We start from the raw sequence: 21212 nt of genomic DNA on the forward strand, positions 1-21212 counted from the left end.
CGAACACTCTGTAGTAATGACTCGGGGGAAATATTATAGGTTATGTATTTGCGTATATTGTCGTACTTAAATATATAACCTGTAAGTATATTGTCGTACTTTACAAATTACGTACGAACGCCTTGTTGAATCTGAGTATTCAGATGATGAGGAAATGGAGTTACATGAACATAATATTTCGTTCATGAAAAGAAGAAGTAGACCTAAAATTAAAGCCAGAAATATCTGAAAATAACATTGTATCTTACGAAAATAAGGGCGAGTTTTGGACACTGGTTTCGATTTGAATGATGATACGTTTAGGCGTTATTTCAGGTTCAATGGACCACAGTTTTTTTTTTTTTTTTGCCATTCATGATATGATAGAGAATTCTTTGCTATATTCTGATTAAAATTACGTAAACTGTTAAGACATATAGATACATTATTTCAAATGTTTAATCAATACTATTAAATCTCATCAAAATAAAATATAGCCGTATTTATTTTCAGATAATCTGATATTTGTCTCCAGATTTCTTCTTTAAGTTTCGTGTTTTTATAGTTTTCATCCCGTGTATCATATAAATAGGCCTACGGGTGACATCGTACAAGTTCGATAATTATCAGCCATCTTTCCTCATTTTCAAATAAAAACAATACAATTCATTGCCACCTGTGATATCTTTTTCTACATTCAATAGTCATAAAGAGTATAAATGTCAAAAATCTTTGATAAATGTGTCAAGAAAATTCGTTGAGCTACTGATTCTAGCGAGAAACTCGCGCGAGGTTTTTGCGTCGAGCGAGAATCTCTTCCAGTGTGTGGACGTCCATTTGAATCCATGTTATCAATTTTTTAATTTTCCCGCAACACATTTTTCACTGGCGAAAACTCTGCAAGTGAGTTACGGGCCTAATATATGTGGCTAGCCCACACTGTTGATGAACATTTTCACTGTGTTATCCACACCTGTGGAGTAACGGTTAGCACGTCTAGCCGCGAAACCAGGTGGCCCGGGTTCGATTCCCGGTCGGGGCAAGTTACTTGGTTGAGGTTTTTTTCCGGGGTTTTCCCTCAACCCAGTATGAGCAAATGCTGATTAACTTTCGGTGTTGGACCCCGGACTCATTTCACCGGCATTATCACTTTCATCTCATTCAGACGCTAAATAACCTAGATGTTGATAAAGCGTCGTAAAATATCCTACTAAAAAAAAATTCACTGTGTTCAACAAAATTTCGTTAACTTTTCTGAATGAAATTTTTCATTATGTTTATTAACATTTGCCGCTGTGTGTGTCAGAAATCTGGGCGAAACACGCGTTTCGAATTTAACCACACAAATGTTGTAGACAAATGAGTCAATTTAAAATGCATGTAATTAGCCTATATTATTGTGAACCTAAATATGTTTTATTAATAATAAAATTGATATTTCTTTACCCTTACTGATTCTCTGAAATTCTCGTATAAAACCTGACATACTTCTGGCACAATAACTGAAATAACTTGCTTTGATCTCATACATGAGAGATCTGTAGGAGTGCCAGTTGCCAAGAGCCGTAAGTTAAGAGCTAATATTTTTCACTGATATAAATTTGTGTCTTTCTTAACAATTTCTGAACAGGCCGGCCCGGATGGCTCAAGCAGTAAGGGCACGGCATGTCCCTATCGCTTGGTCCGAAGGGTTGTGGGTTCGAGTCCCGCCTCGGACATGGGTGTTGTGTTTGTATTAGTTTAAGTAAAAAACAAAGGAAACAAATGAAAAGGAAAACAGAAAACAAAGATAACTTTGGTAAATGGCCTCTGGCCAGTCTAAATTTAAAAAAAAAACAGTTGCAGTCATCAGAATTCAAGATATTCTTGGAAAGCCCGTGCTGCCATAGCTATATTAAGAGTTCAGACGATTTAATTCTGCACGCCTTTTCAGAATGTGTCTTTACTGACACCACTACAGTACCTAGCCAAAATTATAAATGCAGCAACAGAAAGTACCATATATACGCGAATAGTCCATGCACCCTGATTTTAGGAGAGAATTAAAAAATTACAAAATATAAAATTGGCTGTAATTTGTGTTTTATTTACAAGAAGTCCATTCTACATAATGATTAGGGATCCAATTTCACGAATGTGTCACATTCATTGTTTTGGCATAACAAATGAAGTAAATGTCACAGTTTTGTGAGATATGAAGTTGCTGTAACTTGTTAGCAAATGACATTCCTGGTTCTTGCAGAATGTGGACCATCACAGATGCCAGTTTGCACTTAGGTATCTTAAAATCTCAATTCTGGCACAAGCGGGACAATATTGAAATACTCTTCCTCGTATATATTACAGAGTTCTTTTGACAAGAAAAAAATATCGCAGTGGCAAAAAAAGAGAGCAAACAGTGTGCAGTTGTACCTATATCACGTGTCTCACCACAAAACAGCTGAGGTGCAGCTATCCTCACACAGTTAGCTTATAACAATTTCAAAATAGATTTTAACAAAAGTGAACTTATAATAATAATAATAATAATAATAATAATAATAATAATAATTTCTTCAACTTGACTTTGAAGATTCCAAATTTAAAATTTTGTGTCTTTCATAACAATCATTTATTTGATCAACGCTGTTAAATACACGATTGCTTTTCAACCTGTAATGTTACTCAAACAGTGTATATATTCTGAACTTCGTAACATTTACTGGTAGTAAAGATGTAACTTATTCCCTTTGCTCGAACTGCATTTGTAAGAATTCATACTTCAAGAGCTGAGCACGGTTTGAGATTTCAAGGAATTCGACTTGGAGCAACAGATATAAAGGCATCCAAACTTTCAGTGTATCACCTGGTGGCAGGAAGGACATGTTCTACATCAGAACTGTCAGTTGAATGTTTGGAATACAGTAGTTTATTATGAACATCGTCAGATTATTGGTGGAATATTGGTATAATAAGTGGGAAGATCTCGAAAGAAGTTTTGTTTGATTATTTAACGGCGCTGTATTAAATCATAAGTCATAATAATAACAGTTCTGGTATTTACGAGGATTTTTCGACATCTGATTTAAACTTGGAGAAAATTCAGAAACACGTAATGTGCCCAAGCCTCAGATCAGTATACCTGTGCCTAATATGTTTCTGCGTCCACTTTATGGCGATTGAATTCAGATAGCCAACTTAGAAAAATGTGTGCCCTATTACTTACTTACTGACTTTTAAAAAACCCGGAGGTTCATTGCCACCCTCACATAAGCCCGCCATTAGTCCCTATCCTGAGCAAGATTAATCCAGTCTCTATCATCATATCCCACCTCCCTCAAATCCATTTTAATATTATCTTCACATTTACGTCTCGGCCTCCCTAAAGGCCTCCCAACTAACACTCTATATGCATTTCTGGAAAGCCCATACATGCTACATGCCCTGCCCATTCAAACGTCTGGATTTAATGTTCCTAATTATGTCAGGTGAAGAATACAGTGCGTGCGTAATGGTCAGCCATATCTTTTTTTATTTACTCTCTCTTTTAGGAGGAATCGTCTGAACTGGACATTGCTAAGGAAGAATTGAAGCTGGAATTAGCAAAGAACGATGAAGTGTTCTGCATTGTGTAACTTTCTCCATTCTCCTGTAACTTCATCCCTCTTAGCCCCAAATATTTTCCTAAGCACCTTATTCTCAAACACCCTTAACCTATGTTCCTCTCTCAAAGTGAGAGTCCAAGTTTCACAACCATACAGAACAACCGGTAATATAACTGTTTTATAAATTCTGACTTTCAGATTTTTTGACAGCAGACTGGATGATAAAGGCTTCTCAACCGAATAATAACAGGCATTTCCCATATTTATTCTGTGTTTAATTTCCTCCCGAGTATCATTTATATTTGTTACTGTTGCTCCAAGATATTTGAACTTCTCCACCTAATCTATGCCTTATTACTTCAGGTAATGGTCAGCCATATCTTTTTTTATTTACTCTCTCTTTTAGGAGGAATCGTCTGAACTGGACATTGCTAAGGAAGAATTGAAGCTGGAATTAGCAAAGAACGATGAAGTGTTTGCTGAGAGGTGAGTGTAGTGTGACCATGCACTTCATTCATCGCTTATGCTGTCCAACATGTGCTTGTATACTCCTTGTTTTCGAATAGGTTGTGGAGTCTGAAATGACATAAAATACGCACTACAACAACAATTAAAAATGACAAGAAAACCACATTTGTAAACACTGTGACCATCGCCACCACTACAGCTGCTACTGCTCCTTTACCTCTTTTATATTCCCAGCCCATTTTCCTATTTCTTTAACTTTCGCGCCCCTTTGTTCAAGATCATCATTCACGTAGTGCTGTCTGTACCCTTCTGCTCGCTTGCAAATCTCAGCTGACCCACTTTCAGTCCATTGCAGTATTCCTCTTCGTGAACCTGCCATTATGTAGCTTGTTGAGTTGAACATTCTTTTCTTACTCTCCCTTTCCATCACTCACGAACGATCTTCATGTTTCGTCACTGTCACCAATCTTCCACACTGTCTACAGTAAGTTATAAGTATTGTAGCAAGTGCATTTCTGTTTGTATTTCTGTTGACAATAATGACTTCCTGTCGTCTGTATCAGTGCTGTCACGGTAATTTTTTTCTTGGCCATACGCCCCACCCCTTGTTTTTCTCCCTTGAAATATATTTTACTCTCGTCTCTCTATCTCTCGAACTGTCATTTAATGATTTTTTTTAAGGTTAAAGAAGAAGTAAAGAAATTGTTTAGCTTTACATTTTAATTGTACAACAAGTTTGATTTAAAGAATACACCATGTAGCACCACCTTAGATGCACACTTGTCTCGATGAATCTTGGAGTGTGTATTATGTTTTTCAACCATTATTTTATATAATTCTGGATTCCAGTGCTGCAGAGGTGGGCAATTTTTGTTTATGAACATCAAACAAAATACATTAGGAACAGCAAGAGATGATCTAAGGTCTCCGCATACAAAACTTAGGCACCCATATGCTGTATGGCTCCGCACAGATAAAATTTTCTTTCCCGATACGATTAATTAAAAAAATTGTAGGTTCCCATATGACGTATAGCCCTCTATGGCCTCCGTGACAGCATTATATTTGTCCATATTGCATACATTGCAATGCATGCCAGTTCAGATGTTACTGATAGTGTAGATATGAGGTAACAAAGAAGATAAACTTGACACAGTATGCGTTGTTGGGTATTAGATCCTCACCATTGCTGGAAGCTCAAAATCTGTCAAACTCAATTAACAGTTCTGATAGAGAATATTTTGTGCCATAAGCTATTATATTTAAGAGAAATGTTGTGATAAGGAGGAGGTCTGTAGAAAAACTATAGATAAAAAAAAGTGCGGACATATCTCTGATGGCATTGCATACATCATTCATTGCCAAGTTGCGGGACTGAATCAGGCGCTCTCAGGGTGGTTTGTGGTAGTGTCAAAAAGTGAAAACAAATCTGAGTCACCATTATTTCACAGTGAGTGGGAAGAAGACCAAAAGAGTCGCTATTCAATTTGTTCAACAGTAATTGAGTAATTGCTTATATGTCTCACTTTAACATCAGAAAAAATTTTCAGAACACACACTCGCAAGAATATGGGGAAGAAATAACTAAAGATGTGATAAGAAACAGTGGGAAACTCGTATTGTAAATATAGCAGTCTGCATAGAAGCAGCTAAGTAAGGGCAGAGGCTAAGCTAAGCTCTCTGAGAGAGGCCGTTTCTTGGCCCTCAGAAGAAATTAAGAAAATTTAGTGGAATCCAAGCCAAATCGTGTCAGTGATGTAATTACAAACAAGAGAAGCCATATAAATATTGAAGTACATTGAGCATCCATTTTATCCTGTACTTGTAGTTTAAAATACTTGGTAAATATTCTTGGAATTAATTTGCACGCTACTGTATATTGTAAAAAGCAAATTAATACAGTAAAGCGTATTGTGATGTCATGTCTTACTCATAATGGAAGCTTACAGTTAAGAAAGAACATTTACTACAGTTAGGGCCTACTTCCATGCTATAATATCTTGTGATATGATAATTCTGTGAATTGTAATGATTGGGAAACATTTTAAAGACAGATCATCTGAATCATACTGGTTCATTTTATAGGCAGTTTTGCAGGACGCATTTCAAAACTTCGGAATATCAGCATTTTCTTCGTTATACTGTCAGACCTCTTGTCACACATACATGACAATTTTTCTGAGTTATTGGATAATTCTTAAGCTTTCCTAGTGGGAATAACTCAAGTGTTTTAAATTTATCATTAACCATAGATGAAATCTGAGTTCTATATTTTAGATTAAGTTATTAGCAGATGATTTAGCTATGCTAGCCTGTTCAGAAGACGATTTATAAAGCTCCATATACAATTTGAAACTCATAACAGACAAAACTAAAATTATGGCTTTTTGTGGCAAAGAGCCTGTTCCTAGCAAGATTTATATTAATAGAAGTATTTTGGAAAGAGTTAAAGAATTTAAATATCTTGGCTACAAATTATCTTTCTCAGGAGATTTAGACATCCATTACAAAATGTTACAGTATATTAAAATAAATAGAATCATAATGGACATCATAAATAGAATTGTGAAACCATCTCTAGTTCAGCGACATACGCGCACTCTTCTGTATAAAATCTTAGCACGACCAGTCCTGCGCTATGGAAGTGAAGCATGGACTCTAAGGAAATGTGAATCACTGGTAATGAAATTAGATTCATGCTCCGTACAGCTGGCTACACTAAGCAGGACCATAAAAGAAATGAAGACATCTTTAAGAAACTTGAAATTACCTCTATACTAGCAGACTATCAAGATAACCTTTTGAGCGCCTTTATTTGTTGACTGCAGAAATGCATTTATAGTATTGTGTATGAAAGATGAATGCTGTTCTCATTTTCTATCATTACGTCATCAAGTTTATGTGCAAAAGCCATGAACATAGTTGTGAAGATAGTTATTATAGTTAAGGGTGCTTCTATGCATCATAAGTTGTTCAAGGCACGAAGATGCCGACTATAGTTACACAGTTGGCTCAGTATAAGTGCGTGAATGCTTTTAAGTGTAAACTCGAGCTGCGGAAAGTTAACCTTGCAAGAAAATCTCTCTCCTGCTTTCCAAACTTGAAAATTATGGTGTGGAGTATGGATAAATTAAATTTAAATACTGCCATTCATTCCTCAGCTTGAAACTTTCTAAAAAGAATTCCGTGAAAAGACTGCCCCACACTGGAAGCAGTAGAGATTTTTTCTAACACTGTTGTCATGATTGGTGTTAGTGAGAAGCATTAGAAGTGGAAACGACTTCAGATTACCACGTATTGCTTAATTGAATTATTTATTCATGGTATGGGGGATATATTTTTTATGTCCTTGTTTATTTATCTACTCTTGTGCCATCAATAAAAACATGTTTTAATTATTTTTAATTTGCACAGTCTTATATAAGCACTTACGCGGTATTCTTAAGTATAGTGTGAACTTGCAAAGTGACATAATTTTAAAATCTTATTGCACTGATAGTAAATTTTGGAACTTGACACATAAAAAGCGATGTCGATTGTTGAGAAAATTCGCTGAAATTCCACTCCTCCTATAAATCAACTTACACTTGTGAATCGGTATTCTAAATCATGAAGCATCTGAATTCAAGTTACAGGTCAAGATTAACTGATTTTAATCTTGATAACTGCTTACAGCGATCCCCAGTTATATTCCTGATTGCACCAAGTTGGGTAACACTATGCGGTGCCAAGTTAGAGTTTTGATATTTATATCAATTTCAAAATGTTCATTAAGTGAGTACATTAATATCTTCATAATATATAACTTTTTAACACCAGAGCCATTTTGTAACATGTCTCACAATTTGAGGTTCAAGTAAGTAAGTATGACAAGTTGTACCAATATTGTAGTTCGTGTCCTCTTTACTAAATTTAAACTAAGTATATTCTTAATCTCTCACTAATAAATAATTTGTAAATAGTTCAAATGTCAAATATAAAGACTGGCATTTCGCTTGGCGCCACCAAAGTAAATCACAATTTGGAAAGTAGCTTTTCTTCCTTAAAATGTTGCCAACCTCTGGCTTACAGAATGTATCTAAGTTTTCTGGTAGTCAATAAGTGAAATGGTTACTTACTTTCGTATTTGTTACATGTAGTTAGCTAAGTACCTCGATTTGCTTTACTTAATATCACTTCGTAAGATGTGCTAGTTTTTATGAGTTCTGATTGTACAGTCGAAATATGTGAACTTTTAAACTGATGTTTATTTATTTATTTAGGTTATTTTACGACGCTTTATCAACAGCTTAGGTTATTTAGCGTCTGAATGAGATGAAGGTGATAATGCCGGTGAAATGAGTCCGGGGTCCAACATCGAAAGTTACCCAGCATTTGCTCATATTGGGTTGAGGGAAAACCCCGGAAAAAGCTCAACCAGGTAACTTGCCCCGACCGGGAATGGAACCCGGGCCACCTGGTTTCGCGGCTAGACGCGCTAACCTTTACTCCACAGGTGTGGACTGACTGATGTTAGATACATGAACTTACACATAATAGATCAGACTATCTGATCATGGTCTCTGGAAGTAGATCACAAATAGTATTACTGTTGATATTTTTTAACGTTCATTTTAATTTCTGACTTCATGTTTACAGTATGGAGAAAGTGTAAGCTTAAAAGCTGTAGATAAAACATTTTTGTATCATTTATATTACCTTCCATCTTACAGTCTTGTGTAAACTATTGCTACATTTTTTATTATAGCACTGGAATTGTGGAAGGTGAAGTCTCATCACGGTGGTATAGCTTTCCTCAAGAAGAGGACACAAGCGTCAGGCGAAGTGCTGCGCATGGTGAGCAGCCTGCCAGTGAAGCGACTGCTGACCGTCACTTGTCTACAAGACGAGACGAATCAGTTCGAAACAATGCGAAGAAGTGCAATATTTGTGGCAAGTTTTTATCGGCTACTTATTCGCTTATAAGACATATACGGACTCATACGGGTGAGAAGCCATTCAAATGTGATGTTTGTGGCAAGTGCTTTTCATCGATGGATGTACTCAGAAAACATTTGCGTATCCACACCGGCGAAAAGCCTTTTAGTTGCAAAATATGCAATAAAAGTTTTTCCACTTCGAGCCTTCTCAAAAACCATACACGCACACACACGGGCGAGAAACCATTCAAGTGCGACGTCTGTGGCAAGTGTGTCTCGACCTCGCATTCGTTGAAGGGCCATCAGCGCCAGCACACGGGCGAGAAACTCTTCAAATGCGAAGTTTGCGGGAAGCGTTTGACAAGATTGCGAAGTCTGAAAATGCATATACGGCAGCACACGGGTGAGAAGCCATTCAAATGCGATGATTGTGGAAAGGCATTTTCAGAATCTCGCTTTCTCAAGACGCATGCTGTTGTGCACTCCGGCGACACACCGTTTGAATGCGACGTCTGTAAAATGTTTTTTCCAAATTCGTCCAGTCTGAAAACCCACGCCCGTCAACACACTGGCGAGAAACCATTCAAATGCAATAATTGTGGAAAGTGTTTTTCGTTGTCGGGGAGCCTCAGTGTCCACATGCGTTGTCATACCGGCGAAAAGCCCTTCAAGTGCAGTGATTGTGGAAAGGGGTTTTCAAGATCAAGTCATCTTTTAATTCACGCACGCCAGCACACTGGAGAGAAACCTTTCAAATGCGATCATTGTGGCAAGTGTTTCGCCTCGTTAAACAGTCTTAAAACCCATATACGTGTGCATACCGGAGAGAAACCATACAAATGCCATATTTGTGGTAAAGGATTCTCAGTTTGCTACAGACTCAAGAATCATCTACGACTACATATAGATTGATATCCTTACGAAACGTTTTTTATAAAATGCAGAAGCGTTACATAATTTACTATTATTCCTTTTTGATATTCAAATTAAGCGAATATATTATATTAGATGATAATGGATATTAGGGGCTTATATGTTGTTAATGTATATTATTATACAAGACTTGCGAGTGTGTCTTAATTTCAAAAGTATCTTTTGATTTATAAACATACCCAATAAGGGTATACTGAAATTCTGAATATTCTGCATACACATGCTAAACTGAGAAAATCTTTTAATTGTAACTCGTGGGAAAACACTTTTCTCGTAAATGACTTCAGCATTGCTATCCTGCAACTTTTACGTTTCATATCAGATTATCTTCGTCTCTAGAACAGCAGTTGAATCACTATTTGGTTCTGCTTTTCGCACTTATATTTTCCTTGTCTGTATGTAGACCCACGTGAAATAGTAATAATTTTATTTTAGCTGACAGAGTTAAGGCAGTAATGCCTTGTCTTCCACTGAACCAGCGAAATAGCAGGCCTATGCATGCATATACAGTAAATTAAGTTCCAAATATTGCAACGAATTATGGTCGATAAATTTATGTGTATACACAAGTTAAACTGTAAAATATATAATGAATTAGTATTTAACGGTAAAACACAAACTGCGTAGCTGATTAAACCAATGTGCATCTATGTTAATATATAGTATTTAAAATAATACTAAGTTAAATAGGAATGAATTTCAATGTGAATAACTATGAAATTTAATGAATGTCTAAAAACGAAGTTACCCTGTAATCAGAAACTGCTAAATGACAAGATAATTACATTGAATTGCTAAGAAGGTTATTCTTTAATCTATGTACCCACTAATACTTTGTGACAAGGAATTCCATTGACTTGAGGTGGAGACTGTGAAAGATGTAACAATGTTCTAAGAAGGAGTATGCTTAGTGTGCCATTAATAAGTGTGCTGATATTTAAATCATGGCTAGAACATACAAGCAGGTAAGAGAAACGAGACGAAAGGTAATTTGGTAATGTGTGCAGAATTCGAAACAGTAAAGACAAAGAATGTACAGTTCTATTGCTGATGAGGCGATAGTAGCAATCCTAGTGGTTAGCAACTATCTACGGATGCATATTCCCTACGTATTGAGCTTCGTGACTATATACTAGACTGTAGTCAATTTGTAAACATAACGCTCCTTTGCATTTGCGGTTCACTTTCCTGCAAAATCGGACACATTTCTTCCACTCTGTCTCCGTAAGTAATATATATCTAATTAACTTGGTGTACCCCCTTATGGGGTTTGTGTATTAATCAAAAAGCGTAATAGTTTACTTTATCAATTCCCCAATATAACAAGAATTTCCACGTATTTTCAGATTACAAGACCGCACATGTTGCGAGTGTCAGGTACCATATATGGTGCTGCATATTCGCCATTCTGCTCTTCTCAGCTATTTTGCATCTGTACAATCTGACGTATCTAAATGCAGACATCATGCAGTTCTAATTATATGATCACATAAAGGGAAGTTCTGATAATAATAATATGAAAGACACTCTTTCAGATTTCCCAATAACGGGACTGCCTCATTGGACAAAGCATAACACACAGAGTCAAAACAAAACAGATCACAAAAGAGAAATGTGGGGAACGAACAAAAAAGAGAAAATTAAGGACAGGAAAGATAATAGCATACATATAATAGGCCTAAACGTAGTAAACAAACAGACGTTGAAACAAAAGTTCTTCCATTTTAGGATCAAAGTACATGTGGTATTTTAAAATGGCAAGTGATCCTCTGATAGCAGTAAGGGAAACATCACGAATGAAGTCGTTGTTAGCTGGAACTTCTTGCAGAAACTGACAAAGAGGCGAGGTATTGTGCCCCTAGCACCAACCATTGGCCCATCTACTTCAATGGAGATGAGGTGATATTTCTCCATATAGAATGGAACTGTGGGCTCATAAATTCTGCATTTTTGTGCCTGGACTTCAGCGGGCTGTTGTTCCTGTGCCTCGAACCTGACTGTCGGGTCGATAATGCAGGCAGATGTAGAGCTTGGTGGAATGGCAATCATGTCAATTCGCCGACAGCATCCCTCTTGAGAGATGCCATGGACTTCTTCGTGTACAGTGAGACCTTTCTTCCTCAAGGCTTCGGCAATCATGGACCTGATTCTGTGATGTCTAGAGTTCCGCAGTGTCTCGCTGAAAAGACAGGCACCCAAAACGTGGCCAAGAGTTTCAATCTCACGGATACAACGACGACAGTAGTTTCCGTCTCGGGACCTTCCTGTTATAGCACGCAGCGGACAAACATTAGCTGTCATTTTAAGAGCAAGTCTCCATTCACTGCTAGTGAGGCGATCAGGTTGTCGGATCCATTTATTGGCGGGAGTGAACTCTATAGAGAATGACGCCTTTCCCTTTCTGATTTAAAGAGCACCAAGATTGAAATGCTCCCTCCCTGAGCTCTTGTCTCAATTTTTTCACTTGAAATGAATCAGAAGAGATGTTTTGAAGTCAAGTTTTGTTCAAATCTCACATCTAATATTAGAACAATTGTCTGCTTTTTAACATTTTATCTTTTATGCATAATTTTAATATTTCATAGTAATTTGCACGTCTTTTTTTATCTTTTAGCATGACCTACAATTTCATGTAACCCATTGTTTTTACACTGATTGTTCACAATTTAACATGTCCATAATTTTAAGGGATTTACGAAGGATCTGATGATGGTTTAATTAAACTGAAAACATTTATCGATCTGCTAAAATAAAAGCATTGTGATTTGTAATACAATTAGATAAGTTTTGGCGGCCTACTAGAAATAAACTTAGATTAAAATTATTAAAGTTTCAGCCATATAAATTAATCAAGACACATGTTCTTCACCAGGTGATCCTCAACGTAGGCGCGCATTTTGTGAGTGGATGTTAAATAATATTCATAAGAGACTAATTGACCCACATTCAATATTGTTCTCAGACGACCTGACCTCATGGTTCCACCACTGTGGTTATGTGTTAAAAAAAAATCGTTATTGGAGTGCTGAGAAACGAGCTATCATTCATGAAGTAGGCCTACCGCTCAATGACGAAGAAATTGGTGTATGATGCACCATGAGCGGAGAAAGAATTGAGGGGCGTTTTCACAAAACTCGTTATCTACAAAATCTTGTTTTTTTTTTTTTTTTTCAAGAGAGCTCTTTTCTAAAATACACAACTGTAGATACCGAGTTTTGAAAAATCTCTTTTATTTCAAGCTCAATTTACTGATATACTTACCAAGTTTAGCTTAATTTTGATAGCACCATTGGATTCTCCTGACCCAAAAACATAAGGATACGCTAAAACTTCACAATCGAAAAAAAATGTAATTAACGAGTTTTGTGAAAATGCCCCTCAATTATTATAGGGCCCATTTTCTTTCGGAATATAGTTGATTCCTTCACATACGTGCATACTATTCTGACCCCCCCCCCTTCTTTAGAGAATTAGCCGGCAGGGAGCATGATTTTTCACCCTTTTTCTCTGGGATACATTAAAAATGCTGTATACAAGTCAAACCTACGCACGCCTGAAGAACTGAAACGTGATATCCGTCACGAAATTAATAGCGACCAGAACTACAGCGACTTATGGGACATTTCATAATGAGGTGCCAAAAATGTGTCGACAACAAAGACGGCCGGTTTCAGCACATCCATCAATAAAGTTGGTAAATAAAAGTTACGGAAACTTGTGCGAGTGCCTGAGCTGCGCACAGAGGAGATCCCGTCGCCCCTGTTCACATCTCACCTGATCTGTCGAGCATCTTTCAGCAGTAATCTAGCTACTTCTTTCATCGGTAATTTTTTTTGCATATTTTAGAATTTTTAGAATTGTATTTTGTTTGATTCATTCCAAACTTAGGTTTTTTTTACACAAAGAAGTTTATTGTTTTATCTATCATATTTTTACTCCGGCTATTGACATCTGTTGATGGGTGGCACCAAGTGGGCCGTGAATTTTCCAATTTTTCGTCATGAAATAAAACTGTATCTTGCAGTGTGGACGCTCTCATTTAAGAAGTTATGTAGCACCCTACATTGTACATTTGTGTGATGGTATATCAGTTTTTGGAATTATCATCTTACGGAAGAAAAATACACCCATCTTCGATATCGCCCCACACCACACGGGACTGATGTCTGATTTTAGTTTCTTTATGGGCTAAATGAGGGGATAACTGACATTAAGCCGAAGTATGCAACAAGATTAGTGAACTAGTTGAGGTGATTATTTAACTGATATGAGGCCTAGGAATGTGAAATGATTCAAGTATATTTATTTATCAATAGAAGTGGAACTGTATTTCACCCACAAGAGTGCCACGACTTTGATAGGGCTACATTACTAATTTATGCGAATTGATAGCATATTTGTTTACTGTTAGGGGCCGAACACGAGTACTGTTAGTAAATTCGTCAGTTAATATTGTACTAAATTTGTGATCGAGAGGGTGTGTGCTAACTTACAGTGACCCGTAGTACCGTAGTCAGTGAATAAAAGACTGGTGTTCTCATGTGAGTATTTTTCTTTCATACCTAAAATATAATAAATTGTAGGATAAATTTCAGAACATGGATTCCTTCCTTTCCCTCTTACTTCAAAATTCCAACCTTGTGCACATAAAATAAATTATTGGCACTGAAAAGTGCCTTTTCGTAAGCATGATTATGCGCATTCGACAAACACAGACAAATCTGCTGAATAGTAGAGGCCTACCTACCACACAATGATATGCAGAAAAAAAATGGTTACTTATTATTCGCAAGTATTAAGTTTTTTAATTATAATTAAGTTACATTATATATGTAAATGTAAACTTTGTTAGTCGGCCTATTCTTTGAATATTCACGTATTTGTGTGAAATACAGAGTGGCCGAATAAAAGGTACAGGTAACCGAAGATCGATCGTACCATGGTGATGGTTTGACGAATGTGATGTGGATGTGCTATTGAGTGGCCATGCCAATAAGCAAAATTCCAGATCATATATATATATATATATATATATCTGATCGGGGATAAAATGCTCGTTTTCTTGGTTGGAAAAAACCGGATGAATATGCACAGAGACCATTACATTCGGAGAAAGTAACGGTCGGCTATGAGTCTTCCCACGGCATCATTGGTCCGCACTGGTACTTCATTCAGGATGCAGAATTAACGTCACATCAGAAGTGTACCAGAAGCTATTTGTTGAACTTGGGGGATTTGGACACATTTCAGCCATGTTATGGTTACAGGTGTGATATATTTGTACCACTTTTTGTTTGTTTTCAAATGAAGTTTAAATGTGGTTTAACCTAATGTACAATGTTCATTTTAGCACATCAATTATTGCAATGTCTTCTCCTCTAGAAGCGCAAACACCCCCAACAAATAGATTTATAAAAATCATTAAAACAAATTAAGTAGTATTTAACTTCAGACTTTGGTTACTGGTCTGACATTTTCCTCACCTAGATTTTTGACCTTAAACATTCTCATGAATAATTCTGTCAGTTATGCTGAAAGTAGTGAATATCGCTAATTTTCCAAGAATGTACAGTTAATGAGGTATCTATTTGAGTCTCAAATTTCTTTTGGGTTATAGCTAAGTCTTTTAGATATTAATTTTTTTGTTTGTTACAGCTGTGACAAGTGCAACAATATGTTGATTAAGTGGGTAATAGTCCACCATTGTGGCTGAGGGGTTAGCGAGTCTAACTCCGAACTCGGCAGTCCCGGGTTCGATTCCCGGTCAGGACGAGTTGCCTGGGTGAGGTTTTTTCGGGGGTTTTCTCTCACTCCTATGGATGACCATCAGGTAACTTTATCAGGCGACTGAAACCCCACTCACCTTCGCCTCTTCCTTTTCTCCCCGTCATCCTTTCCTCATCCCCTTTCTGGTTTTTCAGATCACTCTACCTCCCGAAGCTGCTGACTCTCTAGACCGGCCTCCGTGGAATGTAGTTCAGCGATGTTGGATGACTTCTGCAATGGCACCCGAGGCAGACCTACTCAGGGGAGGAGTTTCGCCTTGGACCGATAGGGGGACCTTGGGGCAAGTTGCCGAAGCAGGAATGGTATATGGATTCTGTCGGCTGTAGGGACCGGTCGCTAAGGGAGTCATGTGGTTAGGGCAGTGTGCGTAGGGGATCTGTGACACGCAACTCATTCCATATCGAGGGTTAGCGCAATAGATCTCAATAGGTCGTAGTGCTGGGTCAGCTGTACCCCTCTCAGTTAAATTCCATTCCAAGTGAGTAATATGTAGGAAAAAATGCTTTATTTTAAATAAGAACCAAGGTATGGTACTTTACAAATGGAGTCAGAAATACTAGGTTTTGAAACTTATTCTTTAGTCAAGTACCTTTAGTAGGACACATAATTGCAAAACATAGCCTACAGTAGACTTTGGAGCCTACTCCTTTGTTTAACACTGGTAAAAGAATTAACATTAACAGGCTTTACTGATTTGCTTAAGAAGGAAAATGTTATTTGGGTCTAGTATAGTATAAGATTCCTGTAGTTTAGTTGGTATTAGTGGGTGTTTATTACGTCATGTATGACATTTGTTTTCGATTGTAGTTCGTTATTGCTATATATTTAGATGTTTTTTTTGGCTTTATATATATATATATATATATATATATATATATATATATAATTTTTAACAAAATAATCTCCCTCCTTGAGGGTGACCATAAAGATCCAGAATAAAAGCACTACAGAATAATTTAGAAAGACAAAAAGATTAAATACAGGAATTGTTTAGTAAAACATCCAGAGAAATGCAAACCCAATAGAATCATCAATGGTCAAAATATAAATGGTACTGTAATATTTGGATTGAATCCTTAAGAATATTCAATAAAATTGTTTTAATTTAAAAAAATCGTAGACTGGGTGCTTTTAAAATATTACATGTGAATTTAGGAAGTGTGCACGTGCATCAAACAAAAGACCAGAAACACTCCACTGACTAGTGGGAAAGTTATATTTCTCACTTAGATAATGGATGCAGGACTCATAATTAGATTTCTTCTCCTCATCAACGTGTTGTGCCTGCAGGGCATCCCTCTCAAACCGGATTGTAGGATCAAGGACTAATCCCTTAGATTGAGTCCTGTGGATGGCTACAATATCTGCTCTTCTGTTCGAATCTAAGGATGAAACGCAGTGGATCTCCTCGTATACTTCCCATCCACGACGCTTGAGGACATCAGCAATACCGGTCCTGGCCTTATGGTGTCGACTATTGTGCAGCAGCTCCGTTTTTCGACAGATTCCCAACACGTGACCAAGAGTTTCCGTCTCGTTGCAGCCGGGATGGCGACAACGGGTTTTGTTGAAACTTCTGCCGGGCACAGATCTAACCGCAGATAGATTGCTGGACATTTTAATTGCATTAATGTATTCTGAAATTGATAAATTTGCTTTTGATGACATCCATGAATTCGCCTTGGGGCACTCAGAATACAGGATAACACCTTTGCCCTTATGAGGTAATTTACACCACGATTCAAAACTTCTGTTCCTCAAGATCTCCCTCAATTGTCGACCTTTAGACTTATTGATGTTTAGTCTACGTAGACTCAGTTGCTGTTCAGTGTGCAGGTTCCTTACAGAGTTAAGATGCACATCATTAATATGGTGAAGACGATTACAGATGTTGTAATGTTGAATGCTGGCCCCCACTGTGCACAAAGAATTCCCAAACCTCAGACTTTTTTACTTGCATATAACATTGAATTTGGTGTATCATTGGGCAGCATCATAATTTCCTTCACAGCACTTCTAATAATTTTGTCAAGATCTCTAAGAATGTGTCTGATAACTGAGGTAATGGAGCACATTGCAGAGGGTAAATCAAACCTGCCATTTATATTCGTTTATGATTTTTAATTTTTGGCCTGATTTTAATAATTTTGTTTGCACGAGTCCATCCAAGTCTGAAGATAGGTTTTTGATAGTCTTGTTTTTATTGAAGGAGATTTTGTCTGTGAAATCTATTCCGAGATAACAGATACGGTCATTTTTATCATGCAACGAAGAAATAACAGAGCCTTGTAGAGAGATAATGTCATCTGCACAGAGCTTGCCCTTTTGTAAAACTATTGCCTTGCTTTTAGCTGGATTTATATGAAGACCAATTTCAGTTAAGCTACTTTCAGTTAAATCAACAAGCGATGTAGCATTTGCTTTAGTGCTACCAATTAAAGCAAGGTCATCAGCGAAGGTTATCGCAGACAAATGAGGTAGTTGATCCGATAAAGAATAGCCATATTTAGTAGAAATATCATAATCAGTCAGATTTTGCATCACATGACTGATTGCCAAATTAAATAATATGGATGATAACGGAGAACCCTGTGCTACGCCACAATTTAAGGCTATAGGTTTTGTTTTTTGAAAATTTCATTCAGTTTGAATAGTATTGGCTGATAACGAAGAAATTAAATTGTAGAGATTCCGTGGAATGCATGCATGCATAAGGGCTCTTTTTATATGTTCATGTCCGATGGAGTCGAAGGCCTTAGATACATCAACAAATACGATACAGCAATTTTTTTAAATTTTTTTGCTGATTGAAGATTCCCATTAACAATTGAATTTATATGCGTGCCAGGCAGAGCCATAAATCCTCGCTGATATTGATTTAATGCAATATAACTTCTCAGTTTTGAATCCAACACTCCTTCACAAGACAGGAAATATGGTTATCGGTCTCCAGTTTTTTACATTTTCTTTTCATCGCTGCCCTTATAAATTAAAACTGCCCGAGCCTGTTTCAGAGGAGAAGGCATAAAAGAAAATTGTAGCATTGCATTGGTAAATAAGGTTAGGAATTTCGTTGTTTTCAGATGCCTTAATATGCGAACAGTAACGCTGTCTGAGCCGGGGGACGTGTCAATCTTAATGCCATGAAGAGCCTTATGAATGTCTTCTTCAGTAACGGTAATGTTGTCAGGTAAGTCACTATTAGGAGCGAAATTGGACAGTGGCGAAACATTATTTTCCGAACAAAATACATCTTCAAAATGATCAGAAATAACATGAAGAGGCATTTTGCAGCATTGTTGTTTGCTTGATTTTCGCAAAATTTGTCGGACTATTTTCCGTCTTTGATTATAAAAATTATACTGCGCCAACTCATATTCGTAATTTTTTTTTTTTATTTACTTTCCTCTTTCGAATAGATTTTCTCACAGGATTATTAGATGACTGAAAATTAAACATATTGGGCATTTAATTTGCGATTTTTGTATGTCATATAGCTGGATGTTGAGGGAGAGGCAGTTCAGTGGCTTCATCAAGATACAATTTTAATAAATCTTTCGTTAATAGTTCCAGATCCTCAGTATTTCCGTCCGACAGAATATGTGAAATACGGTCTTCCCATTGCTGCATCGGATTGTCATTATGACTAGTGTGAGGCACTGCATCGAAAATATTACAATCTTGTTCAGGTGAGGTGCTTGCAAGTAGCAGCTGAGGATCATTACTATTAGTGTTAGAAATGTGATTGTCCGAAACTAGATCATTGGAAGAAGAAGGAGAATAATATTGACTCACGATTTTGTCCCGTTGTTGTTGTGGATGAGGTTTACCGATGTGAATATTGACACCAACAGAAGATTTGCAAACTTTTTCACAAACTGAACATATGGCAGTTGCACTAGTACACGAAGAAGCGTTCATAATGGGAATTAAGTAATATTATATAATACGTAATATAACCACTAAAGCGTAGGACAAATTTGGCTAGTCAGCATCGAACGCAGAAAAAAAATAAATATAAATAATAAGTATATTATATTCGTAAACACACTTGGATCCTCTTGATTGCAAAACAGTAGAAGATAACACAATTCATAGACGGAAATGTATTATTTAAAAGTCCATAACAACCATTAGAAATGAACAAGTCCACAATAGCAAATTTTAAAAATGGAACTTTCTTGATGGATTAAGTCTTAAAGTGAACAAATAAGTCAGCATATACAGAATAAAGTAGAGAATTGAAAATCAGTACCTACAAACAGTGAATATATGTTATTCAAATAATAACAGAATTATTTATTCATAGACTATGAAAACCATTGTATGAATATCATGGCCTACTCTGTGTCTCTGTGTTGGTATTTAAATAATTTCAAATGGTGAAGTATGATTGGTTTGTATTTGAATTTCGTAACTTCCTTCTTTTGTTTTGAAGTAAGTAGATGTTTGAATATGTTCCTTACGGGTATGTTAGTAGGCCTAATGGTTGTGATGTGATGCAGTGTTGATGTGATTTTTGGAAGTAGTGTAGTTGTGAGTGCATTATTGTCCTCTTCTGTGTGAGATGAAGGGGTCACATCTCCTGTTGAATTTAATTTATCATATTTATTGGGGATGCGCGCTATATAGAATTTGTTGTTCAGACTTCTTACTGAGCGTGGTTTAATTGTTGGGTGTATAATGTATTGTTTGCAGCGGCGGATTTTCAGGGGAGGCAAGGGAGGCCGAGCCTCCCCTAATATTTTACCAGACACAATATGGCAGTAATAATTTCAGCAGAATTGAGGGGGTCCGGGCAAGAAAGTACCAAGCCACATTTTTACACTTTTGAGATAATGCAAGTTGAATGTTTGATGAAATCCTCAAATCACAGAAAAAGTAAAATTGATTCTATAGATATAATTAATTTCCCTGATACACTTTTAATGAAAATATGAAATATATTATACATATTTTTTATTAATTTATATTACAAATTAAAATTTTAATGTATAATGTATACTGTTCTGTGGCTTGACACTGACTTGGTCAAAAGAATAATTACTAATTATTTAGTGTGAAGTTTTATTGGCATTAGAAATGTTGCATTTTCAACTATTATTTACCATTTTTTAAGGTTAATTTCGTTACTTCTCAAAAGACAAACAGTAACCTAAAATATAGGGTATTTTAAAAGTCAGTTCAAATATTAAACCCCTATAAATATTATAATATTTGAGATAGGGAAAAAACAAAAACAACACAGTGTTGGCCAAACATCGGGATTTAATAAACATTGGGAAGAGGTCCTCTGTTCTCTTGTTCAACGTACAGCATTCTGTGACACCATGCACGGCATTTTGTAGATAATGTCTTGGAATATTGGTAATTTCTTGCGAAATGACATCTTTAGGGTTGTTTGATGTGTTAGGAAAACTTGTTCTTTAAGGTAACCCCACAACCAAAAGTCGGCCGGATTGAAATCTGGAGATCGCGGAGGCCACATTGTTGGAAAGTGCTTACTGATGACTTTGGTCGAAAAACGAACCTCAATTACGCG

General features: G+C 36.6%; 1 protein-coding gene across 1 annotated transcript in view; it reads left to right on the plus strand.

Annotated features, from left to right (window-relative positions):
• Positions 1–21212, plus strand: part of LOC138693370 (zinc finger protein 841-like) — an 85789-nt gene that overhangs the window by 23408 nt on the left and 41169 nt on the right. The window contains exons 4-6 of the mRNA XM_069817290.1: positions 3970–4049; positions 8779–9851; positions 11712–11987. Of these exons, the coding sequence (XP_069673391.1) occupies positions 3970–4049; positions 8779–9851; positions 11712–11987 (1429 nt within the window). The remainder of the gene's footprint in view (positions 1–3969; positions 4050–8778; positions 9852–11711; positions 11988–21212) is intronic.

This window comes from Periplaneta americana, chromosome 17, assembly GCF_040183065.1.
Source record: "Periplaneta americana isolate PAMFEO1 chromosome 17, P.americana_PAMFEO1_priV1, whole genome shotgun sequence".
Lineage (NCBI taxonomy): Eukaryota > Metazoa > Arthropoda > Insecta > Blattodea > Blattidae > Periplaneta > Periplaneta americana.